At 37.9% G+C, this 20,271-nt stretch overlaps 1 protein-coding gene across 2 annotated transcripts; it reads left to right on the top strand.

The window, feature by feature from the left end:
* The first annotated feature begins 7,206 nt into the window (after nt 1-7,206).
* On the top strand, nt 7,207-8,851 carry tyrobp (transmembrane immune signaling adaptor TYROBP). Of its 2 annotated transcripts, XM_053235906.1 has the most exons (6): nt 7,207-7,442; nt 7,701-7,721; nt 7,837-7,995; nt 8,080-8,147; nt 8,376-8,443; nt 8,601-8,851. In XM_053235906.1, exons 1-5 carry the CDS (start codon nt 7,397-7,399, stop codon nt 8,430-8,432), a joined length of 351 nt encoding a protein of 116 aa, XP_053091881.1. In that variant the 5' UTR covers nt 7,207-7,396; the 3' UTR covers nt 8,433-8,443; nt 8,601-8,851. The 2 variants fall into 2 exon arrangements, with proteins under 2 accessions (XP_053091881.1, XP_026770096.1); XM_026914295.3 differs by having other exon boundaries at nt 8,376-8,851.
* The last annotated feature ends 11,420 nt before the right edge of the window (nt 8,852-20,271 follow it).

The following is a 20,271-nucleotide window of genomic DNA, read 5'->3' on the forward strand; positions in this document are numbered from 1 at the left end:
TCCCTTTGTTTGTTTTACTTTTTCATCTGGGGTGTGAAATAGAAAATTCATAGTATGATAAGCCAATTTCACGGTTTGCAGTAAATCACTGTACCTACTTTCAATATGTAAAACTACAGCGAATGTGCAAGTATTAAATTATTTGGTTCACTAAAATGTTTAAAGCATGTTAAGGATTGTTAACTCCTTAAAGTCATATCTTATTATTCTACAGTGAAGCTAATAGTTAATTGTTTCGTTGTTACGAGAGCAAAGAATATAAAACAAAGTCTGGACCTGCCAACAAGTCCTGTACATTTAAGGTGCTAGCTATTAGCTTTCAACATAAAAACTTAGTAATACATTTTCTCAGATTTTTGCCTTTAAAAAAATTTTTGAGCCTTCATACTTTGTATAAAGTATACTTTGTGCTAATATAAATTGAGTCTCATCTTTTCTGACCAGCCATGCCATAGCCTTGGCAAGTCTTATGATAGACTGCTAAATACCCTGCTAAATATGTCTGGGTTGCCTTCCTGGCCACTATCATACAGTTGGGGCCATCATGTAACATGCATACAGTGTATAAAATTGTGAAAATACAGGACACATATCCACATTATATTGTTGCACCAATCTTGTACATCATCTAACTAATCCTTCATACTAATAGTTCTTACTTACGTCTGTGACTTACATCCTGTTTTTAACCACTGATTCTTTCTCTTGTATCAATAATCTTGTATTGGTGTGTTTATCTAAGTAAAATTAAGTAGAATTGTTCTGCACTGCACTCTGTGCATCCGGTGACCATCTAAAGCTAAGCAGTCTCTTTCTCTTTCCTCCTGATAACTAACCAAAGGGAAAATACTTGAGCATTTTGTTCTAATCTTTTTTTGAGATCCTGTGCATTTAGCAAAGTCAGCAGTGCATCTCAGACTAGAACTGGGAGTCAGCTTGACAAAGTTATGTAAATATACACTACAAGGCTAAATATATGTGGACACCTGACTATACCCATGTGTGGGTCTTCCCTGTAAGCACACAATTGTATAGAATGTCTTTGTATGCTTTAACATTATGATTTCACTTCACTGGAACTAAGGGGCCCAAACCTGTTCCAGCATGACAATGCCCCTGCACACAAAGTGAGCTCCATAAAAACATGGTTTGCCAAGATTGGAGTGGAAGAACTCGGGTGTTCTGCACAGAGCTCTACCTGAACCCCAACTGAAACTGAACACCTTTGGGATGAATTGGAAATGCCGACTGCGCCCCAGGCCTCCTCGTCTGACATCAGTGCCTGACCTCACTAATTCTCTTGTGGCTGAATGAGCACAATTCCCTACAGCCATGCTCCAAAATCTAGTGGAAAGCCTTCTCAGAAGAGTGGAGGTTATTGGACTAAATTTATGATATGATGTTCAACAAGCACATATGAGGTAGTGTATCTATTTACCTAAGTCTGGTCTCTCAAGTGGAACAATGGAAATATGTTCGCCCCATATTCCTCTCATATACTCTCCCCTGTCGGTCAGTGCTACACTAACGAATCATGGGTGTCTGTGAGCTCATGTGTGCAGAAGAAGGTAGATAGTGCTTTCGTCCATGTCTGTTACACTGTCCTGTGATGCAGCATGAGCACCAGTTCAAAAAAGCTGCATTTGGAGGAAGTATAGGTTCACCCTGCCTGGTTAGTAGCGGTCAGGGAGAAAATGGAGAAGAAATAAAAAAACAAAAAAGAATATTCAGAGTAAGTGATTTAAGTTAGCAACTTCAGTTCAAATGTTAAGTGAATATTATGAGGGGGAAATTCTTCTTATTCAGAGTGAGGCTTAACAGACCCATTCAGATAATTAAAATTACTCACTTGCGATTCATTCTCAAGGTTGATTGTGTAAAAACATTTGGTTTCACTTTGGTGTCACTTGCAATATAATGTGGTATTAATGCAAGAAACAAAAACAGTTTAGAATAATATGATAATATACAAATGAGAAACAGTGGCAAATATGTAAATAAACATCTAATACTAGTTGTCTAATATATTGCAAATATATTAAGGCCGAATGTGCTGATCAGGACACGGAAATTATGCAACTTGTAATAATCCTGTTAATTACACAATCACTACAAATTTCTCAGTATTAGATTCCAATTTATAGCTGCCATGATGTGAATATTTTATCATAGAGGAGACATTTCCCACAGACACCACCCTAAGAAAAATAACTATGAACAACGCTGACCTGATATTTTTAGAAAGCAGTTTTCATCAGTTTCGGTCATGAGCTATTATGTATATTATTTAACAGAAACGTGGATTAAACCAAACGACTTTGTAGCATTAAATGAAGCTAGTCCTCCTGGGTACAGTTACATACATCAGCCCCGTCTAACTGGCAAAGGAGGAGGCATCGCAGTCATCTATAATGATAATCTAGGCATCACACAAAAATAAATTCAACTCATAGTCATAAATTCAACTCATTTGAAGTTCTTTATACTAACATAACATACATAGCCACTAAAAATAAGTCTACCCAGGTGATTCCAGTAATTATTACTTACAGACCCCCAGGGCCATATTCGGAATTCCTATGTGAATTTGCGGATTTCATCTCTAACCTGGTTGTTTCTTTAGACAAAGCATTAATTGTTGGAGACTTTAATATTCATTTTGATAATCCAGAAGACCCTCTGAGAACAGCAGTTGTGTCCATACTTGATTCTGTAGGGGTTAATCAGAATGTAATAGGACCCACTCATAGTGGTGGTCACACTCTTGATTTAATACTAACATTCGGATTAAATATAGAAAATATAGTCTTATTTCCACAGTCTGAAGCTATCTCAGATCATTACCTCATCTCATTTAAAATGTGTCTTAATCACAATATATGCACCTTGCCACGTCACCGTACTTTCAAACGTACTTTCACGTCAACAACTCCACAGTTTTATCAGTAATCTCCCAGATTTACTAACCATGATTGGATCACCGTCTGATCCCAAAGAACTTGACCAGGCAATTGAATCAAGCTTTGAATCAACGTTCTGCAACTCGCTAGATAAGGTAGCTCCACTTAAAAGAAAAATAATTAGGGAGAAAAGGCTAGCACCCTGGTATAGCGATCACGCACAAACTTTAAAACAGACCACTCGAAAACTAGAATGTAAATGGCGTCAAACTAAATCGGTAGCATTTCAAATAGTATGGAAGGAGAGCCTTTTGAGCTATAGAAGCTCTTAGTGCTGCTAGATCAATGTATCTCTCCACCCTAATTGAAGATAACAGAAATAATCCTAGATTCTTATTTAATACTGTAGCAAAATTAACTAGGAACAATAGAAACACGCACACAATCATTATATAGCAGTGATGACTTCATGAAGTTTTTCAATAGTAAAATTGAAAATATCAGGCAAGAAATTCAGACTATTAATTTAAAACCAGACAGTTTTATAACTAACCCTGTAGACGATAATATAATTATATCAGATCAACAATTACAATGTTTTACTACTCTTGAAGAGACTGAACTAATTTCACTAATTTCATCATCAAATCATCAACCTGTATGCTAGATCCTTTACCTACTTGTTTCCTCAAACAGATAATTCCTGAAACAATCAAACCTCTTTTAAAAATAATCAATTCTTCCCTTAGCATTGGCTATGTACCTAAATCTTTTAAATTAGCAGTTATCAATCCCCTGATTAAAAAACCTAACCTTGACCCCTGTCAGCTGTCTAACTATAGACCAATATCAAACCTCCCCTTTATCTCCAAGGTCCTAGAAAAGGTTGTAGCACAGCAGCTGTGCTCATACTCACATAGGAATAACATTCATGAAATGTATCAGTCAGGATTTAGGCCTCATCATAGCACAGAGACAGCACTGGCTAGAATGGTAAATGACTTACTACTGGCCTCTGATCAGGGTTGTGTCTCCTTGCTGGTGCTGCTGGACCTTAGTGCAGCTTTTGATACCATTGATCATGCTATTCTCCTCGATAGACTAGAAAATGTAGTAGGCATTAAGGGAACGGCCCTCTCCTTGCTCAGGTCTTATTTGACTGATCGTTATCAGTTTGTAATCATAAATGGTGACTTCTCTTCTCATACTAAGGTAAAGTTTGGTGTTCCACAAGGTTCTGTTTTAGGCCCACTGCTCTTTTCTTTATATATTCTACCTCTGGGCAAAATTATTCGTAAACATGGTATTAGCTTTCACTGTTACGCTGATGACACACAGTTGTATGTTTCAGCAAAGCCAGATGACAGACACCAGCTTAATAAAGTTGAGGAATGTGTAAAGGACATTAGACACTGGATGCTTATTAACTTTCATAGTAACTCTGGATGGCCTTTATGTTTCATCATGTGCAGCAGTAAAAGACCTTGGTGTGATTATCGACTCTAGTCTTTCTTTTGAAGCTCATGTAGATAATATCACTAGGATTGCTTTCTTTCATCTCAGAAATATTGCTAAAATAAGAAATATATTGTCACGATGCAGAAAAATTAGTTCATGCTTTTGTTACCTCTAGGTTGGATTATTGTAATGCCTTACTGTCTGGATGCTCCAGTAGATGCATAAACAAGCTCCAGTTAGTCCAGAATGCAGCAGCAAGAGTCCTTACTAGAACCAGAAGAGTCCTTACTAGAACTGACCACATCACCCCTATCTTATCCACACTGCATTGGCTCCCAATCAAATTTCGTATTGATTATAAAATACTACTATTGACCTATAAATGGTCTCGTGCCACAGTACCTGAGTGAACTTTTGGTCTTTTATCATCCGCCACCCCTACATAGATCAAAAGGTGCATGCTATTTGTTGGTACCTCGAATAGTGTGTGCTACAGCTGGGGGTAGAGCTTTCTCTTACAAAGCCCCACAGTTATGGAACAGCCTTCCACTTAGTGTTTGGGGCTCAGACACAGTCTCTCTCACGCATTCACTCAGGTTTGTTGACGGTGGAGTGGCTGGCTGCCTTATGTCCCAGGGTGCCCTCATGTCTGTGTTAGCTTCTGGCTCTCCCTTTTAGTTATGCTGTCATAGCTAGTCTTGCCGGAGTCCCTGCTTGCTCTCTGCACACAAAGTACATCATGCTTAACCATTAGAGGACAAAAGCTTACCTAACAATCTCTCTCTCTCTCTCCATCTCTCTCTCCCCCTCACTCTCTGTCGAGCTACACATGCTACTTCTGCGATGCCAGTGATCCTGACCCCTTCGGCTTTTAGGCTGCGGTTGCCACGAACACCTTCATACTCAGGACTCTTGCAGAAACTGTGGTGAATTTATTGGTTGCACAATTGCACTATTTGTCCATATAGTACACAATAATAGAAGGGAATAATTTATAATCGCACTATCCGTTCCACCCAGATGAAGGTTCCACCCCCAGGGGCCCTGGCTGCTAGTGGGCCCTTGATGAGCATAGATATGAACAGCATTAGGAATTATTACACTGTTAATGTTAATGGTATTAGTTTATGGGGATGAATTTGTAACCAATGTCAGGTCCTCTTTTAACTGGAGCTAGATAAGTGGGTTAAAAAAATATGGGTAAACATAAAGCCACACTAAGTGTCTTGTTAAAAAAAAATCTTAAAAAGAATGAGAAGCCACGAAGAACGTTTTCCCAAATGAGTTGGATTAAAATAGGCCAAAGAAGACTCAGCATGATGTTACTGCTGCCCACTGAGTCAGGATTTGTTAAAAAGCTGATTTGGTGGATGAGTTTCTGAGGGCGAAAGCAAGAAAGAAGCCACTTGCTTAAGTTAAAGCTGTGTTCTATGGATCACTCAGGCTACTCAAATGTGTAATTCTGGTGGATGATCAGTTCTCTATGTGTTGGTTCATGTATGGCTGGCTGGAAAGGGGGGCCCTGCATAGCTTCCTGCCCAGGGGATTTAGTAATCAATTCCTGTGTGAAAACCGTGTGTAATTTTGGAGTACTGCCTTAAGCATGGCACGCAGAAGTACACTGACGCTTTTCTCTGAATGCCAATGTCCATAATTTCTTAACTTGTATCTATACTCACTTGTTTCTGCTCCAAATATGACCCTTTGTAAGCATCAAATATCCCCATGAGGAAATTCTCATCTAAATAAGAAAAACAGTATATTATTGTCAGGTTTAATAATAAGAGTTGAAAAGTTTCCATTTAATTAAGATCGAGGTCAGTGGAAAAACCCACAGATGGCGAGAGCGAAAGTGTGCTCGTGTGTGTGTGTTGAGGGGAAGTGAGTGATTAATATCATATCTTCCAAGAATGTTTGTGTTACTGTGACTTGGCTACATTTCAGAAAGTTTATTTATTATTTCATATCCAGTAGTTCTTTTTATATACAAATTATGTATTATAATAATAATAAAAACACATTCTTCAGACAATTTTTAACCTCACCTGTAAGTTCCTCTTTCACTACGGTTTTTGATTTCCTTCCAAAACCACACTGGGCTGTGTTCCCATTTATTCAGAAACAAGAAACAACAAAAAGCCTAAAGGACGTAACCAGCTTTACTCATGCAAAATGCATGAAGTAGTTGTGACTTTTCTGACAACACTGACCATAACGATAATCAAATTCACTTTTAGAAAGCACAGTTTTGAAGAATATCCTCTGTTATGAAGGCTGTGATCTTACATGCCTAGGTAACAATGTGTCAGGCTATGCTTTCTTTTGCTGATAAAACCACACCACTTAGCATAGACAGAGCTGACGTGTGTAGTGTAGACCCACAACACCACAGGCTGAGCGTATAAAGATCACACTGAATTGGTCTGGTCTGAATACGGAAATGATCTGACTCCAAACACTGAACACACTTTCTACAACACCTACATACCAATTCGAATATGAGAAGTTTATAAGTAGGTGTATTCATTTTGCATCATTATGAGGGAAGAGCCCATATATTTCAGCTTGGACAAATCTGTTTAATCAAATCCTGACAATTAGCACAGGCAAAAAAAAGTTTCTCATACATATATTAGCTTGACTAACTATATTAAAAATAAGAGTTTTGATACTTATGGCTCTTAGCTTCACTTTTTTTGTTAGTGTTTGCATTTTTAGTTTGTACATCTTTTCATATTTCTGTTGATTAGCTCTGAATTGTAATGAAAGGCCAGAGAACACTGTGTTAAAAAAAAACAACAACCAAAAAACAAAAAGCAACCCATGACTCCTCCTAGTATCACACTGACCAACAGACAATGACACGTCTTCAGTGTTTGCTCAGTCCCTCACCACAGTGTATCTTGAGATTTCAGTCAACTGCAAGAACTGCAAGGCTCTTGTACACGGGATTCTGGTTTAAACAGAGGCAAATATTTGTGCATCCTTCATAGGAGGATAATTAATCATACAATTTGTTTTTTCTAAGTGTAGTCATCATGGGCTGGATTCTGCACTCGATGGCTCTTCTCACTGGACTTTTTGGTGAGTTTGTAGTGTATCTCTATTGCATCTATGTACTTTTTTTTTTGCTTTTTAAATAGGTTATTAATAGGTTGGGGGTTTTATTATACTTTTAAGTGTTTGGGGCATGTTTGAAAGTATTTGATTTGATATACAGAGATTGAGTCTCGCCTTCTTGGTAATGCAAGCCACATTTGGATAAATGGGATGTTAATATTTTGACGAAAAACGGTCTGTGTATACAGTTTTTAATTTCTAATGTTTCTAATGTTTTCTCAGGCTGTGTGGCAGCAACTCAAGGTAATGTCTATTCTAGTAGTAAAAAGCAAATGAGCTTGCTTAAAACCTGTTCATGTAGTTGATTTTGGATCCTCTGTCATACAACAAATGTGCTCTGTCTCTGTTTCTCTTTCAGACTGTGGCACATGCTATCAGCTAAACATGGGGGTTGTTATTGGTATCATTACCTGTGATATAGTTCTCACACTTGTTATTACTATCTCAGTCTACTGTTTTGCATCACAGGAAAAAAGGAAGAACAGCTTGCATACACGTAAGAACTCCAGTGAGACAGGTATGTGTTCGTTTATTTGTTTGTTTGAGAGAAAAAGACTTGGATGTAAACATAAATGAACTTGATGCTTGCTCTTGTCCTAAGACAAAGGAAAATTTCGCCAGTCGTCAAGCAGACCAAAGGAGGTGGAAATTACAGAGTCACCTTATCAGGTAAAATTTCTGCTTGCACAGATGTAATAAAAAGCAATAAGAACCAAGTCTGATAAATGACAACATAAATAGTAGGAACTACTCATGTTTTACATTTTAATTTTTGTGAAAATTGTAATGAAATCCCTTAAACATTTATGTCCTTAAACACGTATGTAAAAACATATGTCCTTGATAACTAATTTATTGGTTGTAATGTAATGTATTTCTTTGTTAATTTTGTAACAGGAACTATATGGAGTACAGTCAGATATATACAGTGATCTTCACCAGTATCAGAAATAATGCTTCTACAGGTTAAAGGATCTCTGTCGCTTAACAGCAACAATTTATAAGTTGACAAGGTCCAGAATGCAATTTTAGACATTTCTGGCCTTTCTGTAAATCTGTTACCTTGAATCTTTGACTTTTAAAATTATTATTATTATTATTCACTATAAAATGTTTTGTCAGTGTGTGCCTGAGACAGCAGCTGTGATTGGACCAGAAAGCCTAGAGGACAAGGCTGAGAATTCAAAAAGTAAATATACCAAATATGGATAATATGGACTTTGGCTTTTTTTTATATTAGTAATCCTTATGTTCATCTAACCTTAATGTGTCACGTAGTCAAATATGTATCTAACTATTGTAGCAATGTTTGTATAAAATATCTATATAAAAGATTAAAAACACTTGTTGAAGAGCAACAAAGCGCACATTTTCTAATGCCTAACAGACAGTGTGATAAATCATGAAGAGAGCTAAACTGGTACTTCCCTAAATGATTTGTGTTCCAGGACACAAATCAGCACATGATTATGAGTCAAGGAAACAATATGTCTGAAGTAAGCAAAGGAGACACAAGGAGAAACAATATATCAAAGAGAATCAAACAGTATGTTGTGTAAAGTTTGATATACTGTTGATATTAATTCAATTCTATTCAATTAAATTTTATTTGTATAGCACTTTTAACAATGGACATTGTCACAAAGCAGCTTTACAGAAAAATATAAATTCAGGATATATATTTTTTAAATTCATACATTTATAAATTCATCCCTAATGAGCAAGCCAGAGGCAATGGTGGCAAGGAGAAACTCCCTGAGGTGATATGAGGAAGAGACCTTGAGAGTAACCCATCCTCATCTGGGTGATACAGGATATTGCAACTATAAATAATTCCCTTCTGTAACTGTGTACTACATGGACAAAAGTGCAAATGTTTAACTAGGAAATTCATCATAGTTTTCATATGAAGTCTATTTTGTTGAAGTTATCAACTGTTCACTGATGGAGACTTGAGTGCAAAACCGTTTGTGGCAATTGCAGTCCTAAATCTATCATAGCAATTGAAGTACAATTCTATTATTAGAAGTGAATAATATTGATTATCTCGTTACAATAGCACCTGTCAATGTTTGAGATATATTAGGCAGCAAGTGACCAGTTGGTTCTCGAAGTTGATGTGTTGGAAACAGGAAAAATGGGCAAATGTAAAGATTAGAGAGACTTTGACAATGGGCAAATTGTGGTGGCTAGATGACTGGATCAAAACATCTTTAAAATGGAAGGTCTAGTGGGGTGTTCGTGGTATGCAGTGGTTAGTACCTACCAAAAGTGGTCCAAGGAAGGACAACCGGTGAACTAGTGACAGGCTCACTGATGCGCGTGGGGAGTGAAGGCTAGTCCGTCTGGCACAAATTGCTGAAAAGTTAAAGCTGGCTATGATAGAAAGGTGTCAGAACACACAGTGCGTCGCAGCTTGCTGCGTATGGGGCTGTGTAGCCACAGACCTGTCAGAGTGCTGACCTCTGTCCACTGCCAAAAGTGCCTACAATGGACAGGTGAGCATCAGAACTGGACCACGGAGCAATGGAAGAAGGTGGTCTGGTCCGATAAATCACATTTTCTTTTTCATCATGTGGAAGGCCGGGTGCGAGTGCATCGTTTACCTAGGGAAGAGATGGCACCAGCATGCACTATGGGAAGAACGCAAGCTGGTGGAGGCAGTGTGATGCTCTGGGCAATGTTCTGCTGGGAAACCTTGGGTCCTGGCATTCATGTGGATGCTATTTTGACACATTCCACCTACCTAAACATTGTAGCAGACTAGGTACACCCCTTCGTGGCATCTGTGGGGTGTGCTGGCCATCAAGTTCGATCCATGGAGGCCCCACCTCGCAACTTACAGGACTTAAATCTGCTGTTAACGTCTTTGTGCCAGATACCACAGCACACCTTCAGGGATCTAGTGGAGTCCATGCCTCAACAGGTCAGGGCTGTTTTGGCAGCAAAAGGGGACCAACACAATATTAGGCAGGTGGTCATAATGTTATGGCTGATCGGTGTATTATTTACATGAGCTTCAAATGAAACACTGGAGTCAATAATCACATCAAGGTCTTTTACTGCTGCACATTATGAAACAGAAAGGCCATCCAGAGATACTCTGAAATCAGAAAGCTTACTTCTAGCTGCATGTGGTCCTAGTACAAGTACTTCTGTCTTGTCAGAATTAAGTAGGAGGAAGTTACTAAGCATCCAGTGTCTAATGTCCTTTACACATTCCTCTACTTTATTAAGCTGGTGTCTCTCATCTGGGTTTGCTGAAACATACAACTGTGTGTCATCAGCATAACAGTGGAGGCTAATACCATATTTACAAATAATTTTGCCCAGAGGTAGTATATATAAAGAAAAAAGCAGTCGCCCTAAAACAGAACCTTGCGGAACACCAAACTTTACCTTAGTATGTGTAGAGAAGTCACCATTTACATCTGCAAACTGATAACGATCAGTCAAATAAGACCTGAGCCAGGAGAGGGCTGTTTCCTTAACTCCAACAACATTTTCTAGTCTATCAAGGAGAGTAGTATGGTGTCAAAAGTTGCACTAAGGTCAAGCAACACAAGCAAGGAGACACAACCTTGATCAGAGACCAGTAGTAGGTCAATTACCACTTTAACCAGCGCTGTCTCTGTGTAATGATGAGGCCTAAATGCTGACTGATACATTTCCTGAATGTTATTGCTCTGCGATACTACTGGAACAGCTGGCATTCTATATTTACATTTATATTTATAAGAATTTAGCAGATGCCCTCGAGAAGTGCTTTGTATTCTCAATCAAAAACACATCCTCATGCAAGTAAATAGGCCAGGATTTAAGAATACCAAGTTCATTCATTCATTAATTCATTCAATAATTCATCTTCAGTCATTGCTTTATCCTAGTCAGGGTCATGGTGGATCCAGAGCCTATCCCAGGAATGCTGCGCACAAGGTGGGGATACACCCAGAATGGAACACCAAATCATCGCAGGACATATTCACAGACCAAGGGGCAATTTAGCTAGTCAACCTACTGAAATGTTTCTGAGAGGTGGGAGGAAACCAGAGAACCCAGAGGAAGCCAACTAGCCATCCAAGCTTAGGATCAAATTGTTTCTTTATTTGCTTTATTTATGCTAGGGTATGAAACAAATTGATTTACTTATTTATTGTTTATTTTATTTATGATTTATTTATCAGTAGCTGTTTATTGCTTGTTTAGTGAAGAGGTAGATCTTTTCAGGCTTCATTTGAAGATGACCAGTGCCTCAGCTGTTCAGACAACCAGAAAAGTTCATTCCAGCACCTGGGTGCCAGGACAGAGAAGAGTGATGAAGGATAGTGGGGGAAAGTCATACAGTGCTACACACTTGAAGAGATCATGGTGCAGAGTGGCGTTTGATAAGTGCTGTCGGTTAAGTGGGTGCTGGTTAGTTTTTGGCTTTGTAGGCAAACATCAGTGTTTTAAATCTGATGGGGGAAGCTGTAGCATGTTAGTGAAGGGAATACAGCAGTGGGGTGATGTGGGACTATTTGGGACAAAGCAGAGCATGCAAAGGTCAAATCCAGCACCACCAAGTTACCAGTGTTGAGCAAAAGCCCCTCAACCTTCTACTGCTCAGGTCAATTATAAGTCACTTTGAATAAAAGCATTTGCCTAAAGAATAAGTGTAAATGTAAATTAACCTGTTTCTGCTGAGGTTTATTTGCATCAGACTTCGACAAAGGCCTCTAAACATTCATTCAACATACATTTTGGCTAACAGTGAAGGCAAGGTTTCCGAGTTAATGATGTCAAAAAGAATTCATATTTAGGATGAAGTATCAAGAGTGATTTTGTGGAAGTGCAAGTGCTGAATGTCACCACTTTTGGAAGTTTTTTTTTTTTTTTTTTTGTAATTGTAAATATTGTGTTGGTGTGGACTTCTGAATTGTGTACTTTATCTTCTTTGATTACAGTCCAGGTTGTTGAATAAATCACCTGTGGGCAGTATTTTGAAATTCAAGTATGAAATGAAAGCTACATTATTTTAAACATAAGTGTAACAAACTAATGTAGCAAAAATGGTTGGTTTTCTGTTTATATACAGTCATCATGACAAGACACGACATACCCTTTTCCAGGGTAGAGGGTGATGAGAACCACATACAAAGAAATGTGCAAAGAAATGCTGTAGTGCAAAGATGCATTCAAAAATAATGAAATTAAATGTTTCTACATTTTAAAAAATACTATAAAGAGCAGTAAACAGTAATAAATGAAACAAAGTCAATATTTGGTGTGACAACCTGTTGCATTAAAAAAAATAGTAGTCTCAGGTACAATGTGTGCAGTTTTATAAAGAAAAGAGCTGTAAGTTTTACTGAGCATCTTGCAGAACCAGCCACAGTTCTTCTGTAGACATTGACTGTTGCACTTGCTTCTTACTTTTGCAGCAAAACCCAGCAGCCTTCATTATGTATTTTTGTCTGAAAAGTGTCTCTTACGCAATATTCTGCTTTCTTTACTGCCATACAAACATTTTTCTGTAACATTTAAATTTGTTTGGAAATCTAAAATGCTTTTGTACTGACTACAAATCAATAACAAAGTTTGTACTGAAAAAGTATAGGGTGCCTAAGACTTTTGCACAGTACTGTTTTTGTACTGTTTTCATTTTGTATTTAAATACAACTCATTGTTGTAGCTGCTTGTATCATATATTGTATCATAAAAACTTCCTCAGTGGCAAATAAGGACATATCACGTGTCTTTTTGCTTGTTTTTACAAAGCAGCTATAACTGAACAAGATGTTCTGGTTTTAATTTTGCAATTAATAATGGTTCTTAATGTTAAAAGTTAAAATTAACATTATTAACGCATAGCGACTGACTGTACAATGGAAGTTTCGCCACATGAGGGAGACACAAGTCTGTTAAAGAAGCTTAACCTGGTCCCAAAGTACATTTTTGCTCAATTAAATGAAGTTGTTCCAACCCCTTTGTCCTAGAAAACTATAAAATATGATGGGGTCCTCCAGGACTAGGGTTGAGATCCACTGAATTATTTGAAAACCTGAATAAAAAAAAGACCTGTGACAGACTGGAAGTGCACCTGAGGTAATCAGTTAAGCAAATATCAGTGATGTGCTCTGGGCATGTAGAAAATCCCTGATGTACCCATGCAACCTTTTTGCTATCTGCTTTATAAAATCATTGATCTTTTCTGATCATTTTTCTGAAAAGCCGTTCAGTTCTATTAGACTATATTATATAAAAAGTCAGCAAAAGTGTTTTTTTTTTCAGCTATGTGGATAGTTAATACATGGATACAAACCAGTAAGACTTTTTTTATTAAAGATAATTTCACTCAATCTCATCTGTTACTGTGAGCCAGAGGTCAACACTATCTGCTGCTAACTCCAAAATTATTGCCAATTAGGATGAAAATGGACACAAAAGTCCCGAACACAAGAATACATAGTTTATAAGCTGTATCATAAGAAAATACAGCTATACCTTCAGAGTCAAATACTTTTAAAGAATTTATTAAAGAATTTGGTGCAAGGTCGAAATTTAATAACTGAATTCAAATCAATATTGTATAGTGTTTTACAACAGACATTATCACAGAGCAACTTTTCATAAATCAATTTCCTGACCTCAGTAACCTAGCAGAGGACAACGCTGGGAAAGAGAAATGAGTAATTAACTAATCTGGATTCATGTGGGACTGATACAGGGAGTTAGCGTTTTGAGAACTTAGGAAGTTACGATGTTCAGTATTACACCATGGCAGGTTTAGAAGATCAGGATGAAGGTTTCATGTTAATAAGACCAGTTAGGGACCATGAGAATTAGGGATTACATCAGATATATGATTATAAACATCCAGGTGAGGTCATTTCTAAAATGATTCATCGATGCTCGAACAGGAGGAACATAGTAGTGGTTCCATAAGATATATAGAACGCTACTTATATCTTTTACCCTCTCTATCTCTCAATCAGTTTAAACTTTCTGTGTAGTTCTATGTTGCCCTGCTACTGCTGCACCAACAATGAGACTAAGATGGAGGAAGGGTGGTTGTCAGATGGCTGCTCTCTTGAATTCCCTCACGGTACAGTTCAGAGAAATGACTTCTAACAAATTGCAGTGGTTCCCATGCATGGGTGAAACATAGGTGGTACACGCAGGTATACTGGTGACCCAAGTATATTTCATCCTATTAAATAAAATATATGCCCATTCTGAGAAAACAAAGCACTTTATTTCCAACCTCACAGTGACACGAATGCAGCACAGGGTCAGAGGGAGGATGAGTATATATAAGGACGTATATTTCTAATCTGTGACAAACACTGCAACTGAATGCACACATCACCTTAATCACACACAAATATATGGCACCCCAGAGAAGTAAAATGTGTTTTCCTGATTGAGAAAGAAAAAGTAAAATAATAAAAAGGAACTAAACCATGTTTTGAAGGAAAGGCGATCATTTGTTTACACACACCAAATGATGCACTGACTACGAACAGCATAGGTAATAAATGAGTCAAAAGCCGCTAGATGCTTATTTTAGAAAGAAAAATAAACAAAAAAGAGAGAAATCAAACTAAAGATAAAGGTCTGTCATGATAACAGTAATAATGTTAGCTTGCTATTCCATCAACATACATTAAAGTAGTAACGTTACATAGTCTTCTACTGTTTATAATTGATTCAGCAACAATAAACAATAAAACAATAAACAATAAAAATCATTTCAGGGGAAAAAATGAAAAATAAAAAAATGTACAATAAATTGGTTGCATAAGTATGCACACCCCTAAACTAATACTTAGTTGAAGCACCTTTAGATTCAATCATTCAATCTTTTTACGTAAGAATCAATCAGTTTGGCACATCTTGACTTCGCAATATTTTGCCATTCTTCTTTGCAAAAGCATTCTAACTCTGTTAGTTTGGCTGGACATCTCCTGTGCGCAGCCCTCTTCAGATCACCCTACAGGTTTTCGATTGGATTTAGATCTGGACTCTGGCTGGGCCATTCCAAAACCTTGATCTAGTTTTGGTGAAGCCATTCCTTTGTTGATTTGGAGGCGTGTATTGGGTCACTGTCATGCTAAAAGGTGAAATTCCTCTTCATCTTAAGGGTTTCAGTAGAAGCCTTAAGGTTTTGCACGTTAATCAGTACGTCAGATATTACTGAGCTCCTTTAATGTTGCTGTAGGTCTCTTGGCAGCCTCTGTGGTAAGTTTTGTCTTGTCCTTTTGTAAATTTTGGAGGGACATCCAGTTCTTGGTGATGTCACTTTGGTGCCCCAGTTTCTCCACTTGTTAATGATGGCCTTCACAGTGTTCCATGGTACATCTAATATTTTGGAAATTCATTTATACCCCTCTCCTGATTGATTCCTTTCGACAGTGAGACTTCAGGACCATGGCTTCAGCAGTCAGATGAAACCAAGAAGATGTGAAGAAAATCCTACAGAAACAGCTGGTCTTTATTTGGGGTTAATCAGAATAATATGATTGATTGGGAGCTGTATGATAATTACTTTTGAACATGAGATTGAATGTGATTGGTTCATTCTGAACACAGCCACATCCCCAGTTATGAAAGGGTGTGGACACTTATGCAAGGTTATTGTAACTTCTTTATTTTTCCTATTTTTCCCTAAAATGTTTCTGATTGTTTTTAAGTTTTAATTTTTATACATTGTAATTTCACATTGAAGGTGGAAAAAGTTCTGACACGATTGATCTTGGTTTCATTATTTTCATGAAAAAAACCCCACCATTTTAACAGAAGTTGGAATTAGGAGACCATGTTTAGGTACTGTCATTTTCAGTAGTAGTTAGTAATGTTACATACATTTACATTACACAAGTCTTTAACCCCTTTAACACCCAGGAGCTGCTGGTAGTTACATAATGATTTATATATATAATTATAATAATAATCAGCTGAGAGCTGAATTAATCTGGAGAGTTTAATTATGACAAGTCAGTAGATAAGATGGCCATTACAACATGCTGATTTTTTCAGTAATGTTTTTGTGGATTAGAGCACATTGAAACCTTTTAGAGCTGTAGTGGCCTGCTGAGTAGATTTACAGAAGCAATTTTGCTGTTTACTCTTTTATTGAGGGTATCCATAATTCTGTATATTGACGTATCCAAGGTTTTCAGATATATTACAGCCCACAAAGCACAAAGATATGATGTCAGTGTGTAATATAAAGTATACACCATCTAAATATTACTTCTATGGCCCAAATAAACATTTCATATATATATATATATATATATATATATATATATATATATATATATATATATATATATATATATATATATATATAGTAAGGAAACACTTAAATCACACATTGGATGCCGATGAATGAAATATTCACGTTCAAAATCTTTACTTATATATGTTGTGTAATTTGTTGAGAACAAAATGATGTCACAATGGTGGAAGCCAAAGTCATCAGCACATCACATTGAGGGCTGGATTCGAAATCACACCGAAAATCAAAGTAAAAAATTGAAAATACAGGCTGATCCAACTTGCATAAATTTCATCACGGCAACTCATAATATAAGTCAATAGTGTGTGTGGCCCCCACGTGCCTGTATGCACTCCTGACAACGTGTGGGCATGCTCCTGATGAGATGGCGGATGGTGTCCTGGTGTCTTCCTAGACCTGGATCAGGGCATCAGTGAGCTCCTGGACAGTCTGTGGTGCTACTTGGTGGCTTCGGATGCTCCGATATGTAATGTCCCAGATGTTCTCAGTTAGATTCATTTCTGGGGAACGTGAGAGCCAGTCAATGGCATTAATGCCTTCGTCATCCAGAAACTGCCTACACACTCCAGCCACATGAGACCAGGCATTGTCATGCACCAGGAGGAACCCAGGGCCCACTGCACCAGCATAAGGTCTGACAATGGCTCTGAGGATTTCATCCCAGTATCTAACAGCAGTAAGGGTACCATTGGCTAGCATGTGGAGGTCTGTGTGACCCTCCAAGGATACTCATCCCCAGACCATCACTGACCCACCGCCAAACCGGTCATGCTGGATGATGTTGCAGGCAGCATAACATTCCCCACGGCATCTCCAGACTCTTTCACGTCTGTCACATATGCTCAGTGTGAACCTGCTCTCATCCGTGAAGAGAAAGGGGACCACTGGTGGATCTGCCGATTCTGGTGTCCCCTGGGAAATGCCAATTGAGCAGCATGGTGCTGGACTGTGAGCACAGGTCCCACTAGAGGACATCGGGCCCTCATGCCACCCTCATGGAGTCTGTTTCTGACAGTTTGGGCAATGGATCACTGGAGGTCATTTTGTAGGGCTCTGGCAGTGCTCCTCCTGTTCCTCCTCGCACAGTGGAGCAGATACCAGTCCTGCTGCTGGGTTGTTGCCCTGCTACGGCCCTGTCCAGCTCTCCTCGTGTAATGGCCCGTCTCCCGGTATCTCCTCCATGCTCTTGAAACTGTGCTGGGAGACACACCAAACCTCCTTGCGACAGCACGTATGGATGTGCCATTCTGGAGGAGGTGGACTACCTGTGAAATCTGATTGGGTTCCAGGTACTGCCTCATGCTACAAGTAGTGACAAGGATCCTAACAAAACACAAAACTAGAGACACCACCTTTTGTGGCCACCACCTGCAAAACCATTCCCTTTTTGGGGGTTGTCTTGCTGTTGCCTCTCCAGTGCACCTGTTGTCACTTTCATTTGCACCAAAGCAGGTGAAACTGATTCACAATCACTTATGCTTCCTAACTGGACAGAATGACTCGACTTGGTGTTATACTGTAATGATTGTTTTCCCTCATTTTTTTTTTGAGCAGTGTATATATATGTATGTACACACACACACACACACACACACATTTTAGAATTGAAACATACAACAGATACTGATTTGACCAATTAAATCTAACTCTACTTCCAAATTCATAAATACTACATATAGTGGCGAGAGTGTCAGTGGTTAAATTCTCGGGCTTCCTTGTTGTTTAAAGGCTCTTTGTTTGCAACACTGAGGTACAAACAGAGTACTGAGATGAAACTAGGTGAAGCTAATCTTTTAATAATCTTACATCAGGTTGGTCCTAAGAGGATTTCAGGGACTTGCTTCTTTGTTGCCTTGCTTGGTCTATTTACGCAAAACTCTACTTAGACTAAAACACCCAGAAATATAGAACAGAAGGGTTTTTTTGTCCAATCTTATTGGAAGTGTAATATCAGTGTTGAAATAGTTTTATGAGCATTATTTTAGACTTACTCTTAACATCTAGCACCATGTATTCCTGGATAACAGTGATATTTAATATAGAGCAAGGCTGTGCAAAATCAAGTGAATGCCTGGAATAGAATTATGTGTAAAGACAACAATCTCTTTACACATAGAGTGCGTACATCAAACATTAAACATTTTTTTTTAAATCTTCATACAGACTGGGCCTAATTGTCATAATGACTAATTGCAAGAAACAAACAAAACAAAACATAATTACCAGGTTCCACTGAACCCTCACTCAGATCACATTCCAGGGCCTTTTATGGTTTTAGGAAACCGGCACTGGCTAACAGGAGTATGTTTTTAAAAAAAAAAAAAAAATTATTACTCCTCTTTGTAACTGTCTCCTCCTTTACAGCATCCATAAATAAATATCAAAGCACTTTCTGATTCATGCAGGGCCTCAGTGAACCCTGTCCTGCAGGAAATGACACACACAAACACACACGCACTCACGCACACACGCATGCTCGCATACACAGAGGCATTAGGGAGTGCTTTCTTTAAAAATTCAGTTAATGATTAAATAATAATATCTCGTATCTAAGTGGCATAATTAATAATACTCTGTAGAAATCTAGAAACATTTAATAGGCAGGATAGGAGTCATTTTTTTTTTCAGAAAACTGGTATGCAAAAAGTCAGAGTCCAAGGTCAGAATAAGTAGACATTTGTGTATATTTTGAAGAACTAGAGTACCAGAGTACGATAAGCAGAGCAAGTTAATATTTGCAGGACTCAGGCAGGAGCAGTCCTCCCCCTAACAGTGTGGAATCCAATGAATCTCTCTCTCTCTCTCTCTCTCTCTCACTCTCTCACTCTCTATTTTTTTATTCTCTTTTTTTTTCCTCAGGTGGTTTCATAGAAATTTATGAAATCAGTATTTGACTTTTGGCATAGCAAACAACCCATATCGAGTTATGAACTTAAACTGTTTTAAGTTGTTGATACTGAACAACTGTTAACCTACTTTTATTTGTCAAGTTTAAGGGTAGTTGGTGTGCTTGGGGTGGGGCTTTGTGCAGGAGACTGAACTGTATTTTGTTGTATGCAGAAAGTCTGTTCTTACTTTAAGGGATGTAACAGATTGTCATGTATCTTGTACATACATAATACTGCATGCTTTGTTATCACTGTTGTTCTATCCACATAGTACAACACAGAGTTTTGTTACAAAAAGGGACACTTTATCTATGAAAGGGACTTAGATATAGATATTGCTTGAAAAAAGAGAACATTTTTGTGTTTTATAAAAAATTCTAACAAAATAACTGTTTAATAAAAACAAAGAAGAGAAACAAACAAATTTTGAGAATATTCTGTACATAATGCATAATGATACCCTCCATTCCCACAAAAAATGTAAGCCTAGATGTATACATCCACCTAAGCCTTACCTTAACTCCAGTTAATAAAAGCGAATCTTGATAAAATGTACATTTTCTCATGGGAACCAGACAAATGTTAGAACTGTAGAAATCTGCTTCCTAATCAACACACACAG

Source organism: Pangasianodon hypophthalmus, chromosome 1, assembly GCF_027358585.1.
Source record: "Pangasianodon hypophthalmus isolate fPanHyp1 chromosome 1, fPanHyp1.pri, whole genome shotgun sequence".
Classification (NCBI taxonomy): Eukaryota; Metazoa; Chordata; class Actinopteri; order Siluriformes; family Pangasiidae; genus Pangasianodon; species Pangasianodon hypophthalmus.

Coding starts and splice junctions, on each gene's coding strand:
- tyrobp (XM_026914295.3), top strand. CDS start 7,397: ATGGGCTGGATTCTGCACTCGATGGCTCTTCTCACTGGACTTTTTG. Junction 7,996..8,079: donor TAAGAACTCCAGTGAGACAG/GTATGTGTTCGT, acceptor TCTTGTCCTAAG/ACAAAGGAAAATTTCGCCAG. Junction 8,148..8,375: donor TTACAGAGTCACCTTATCAG/GTAAAATTTCTG, acceptor ATTTTGTAACAG/GAACTATATGGAGTACAGTC.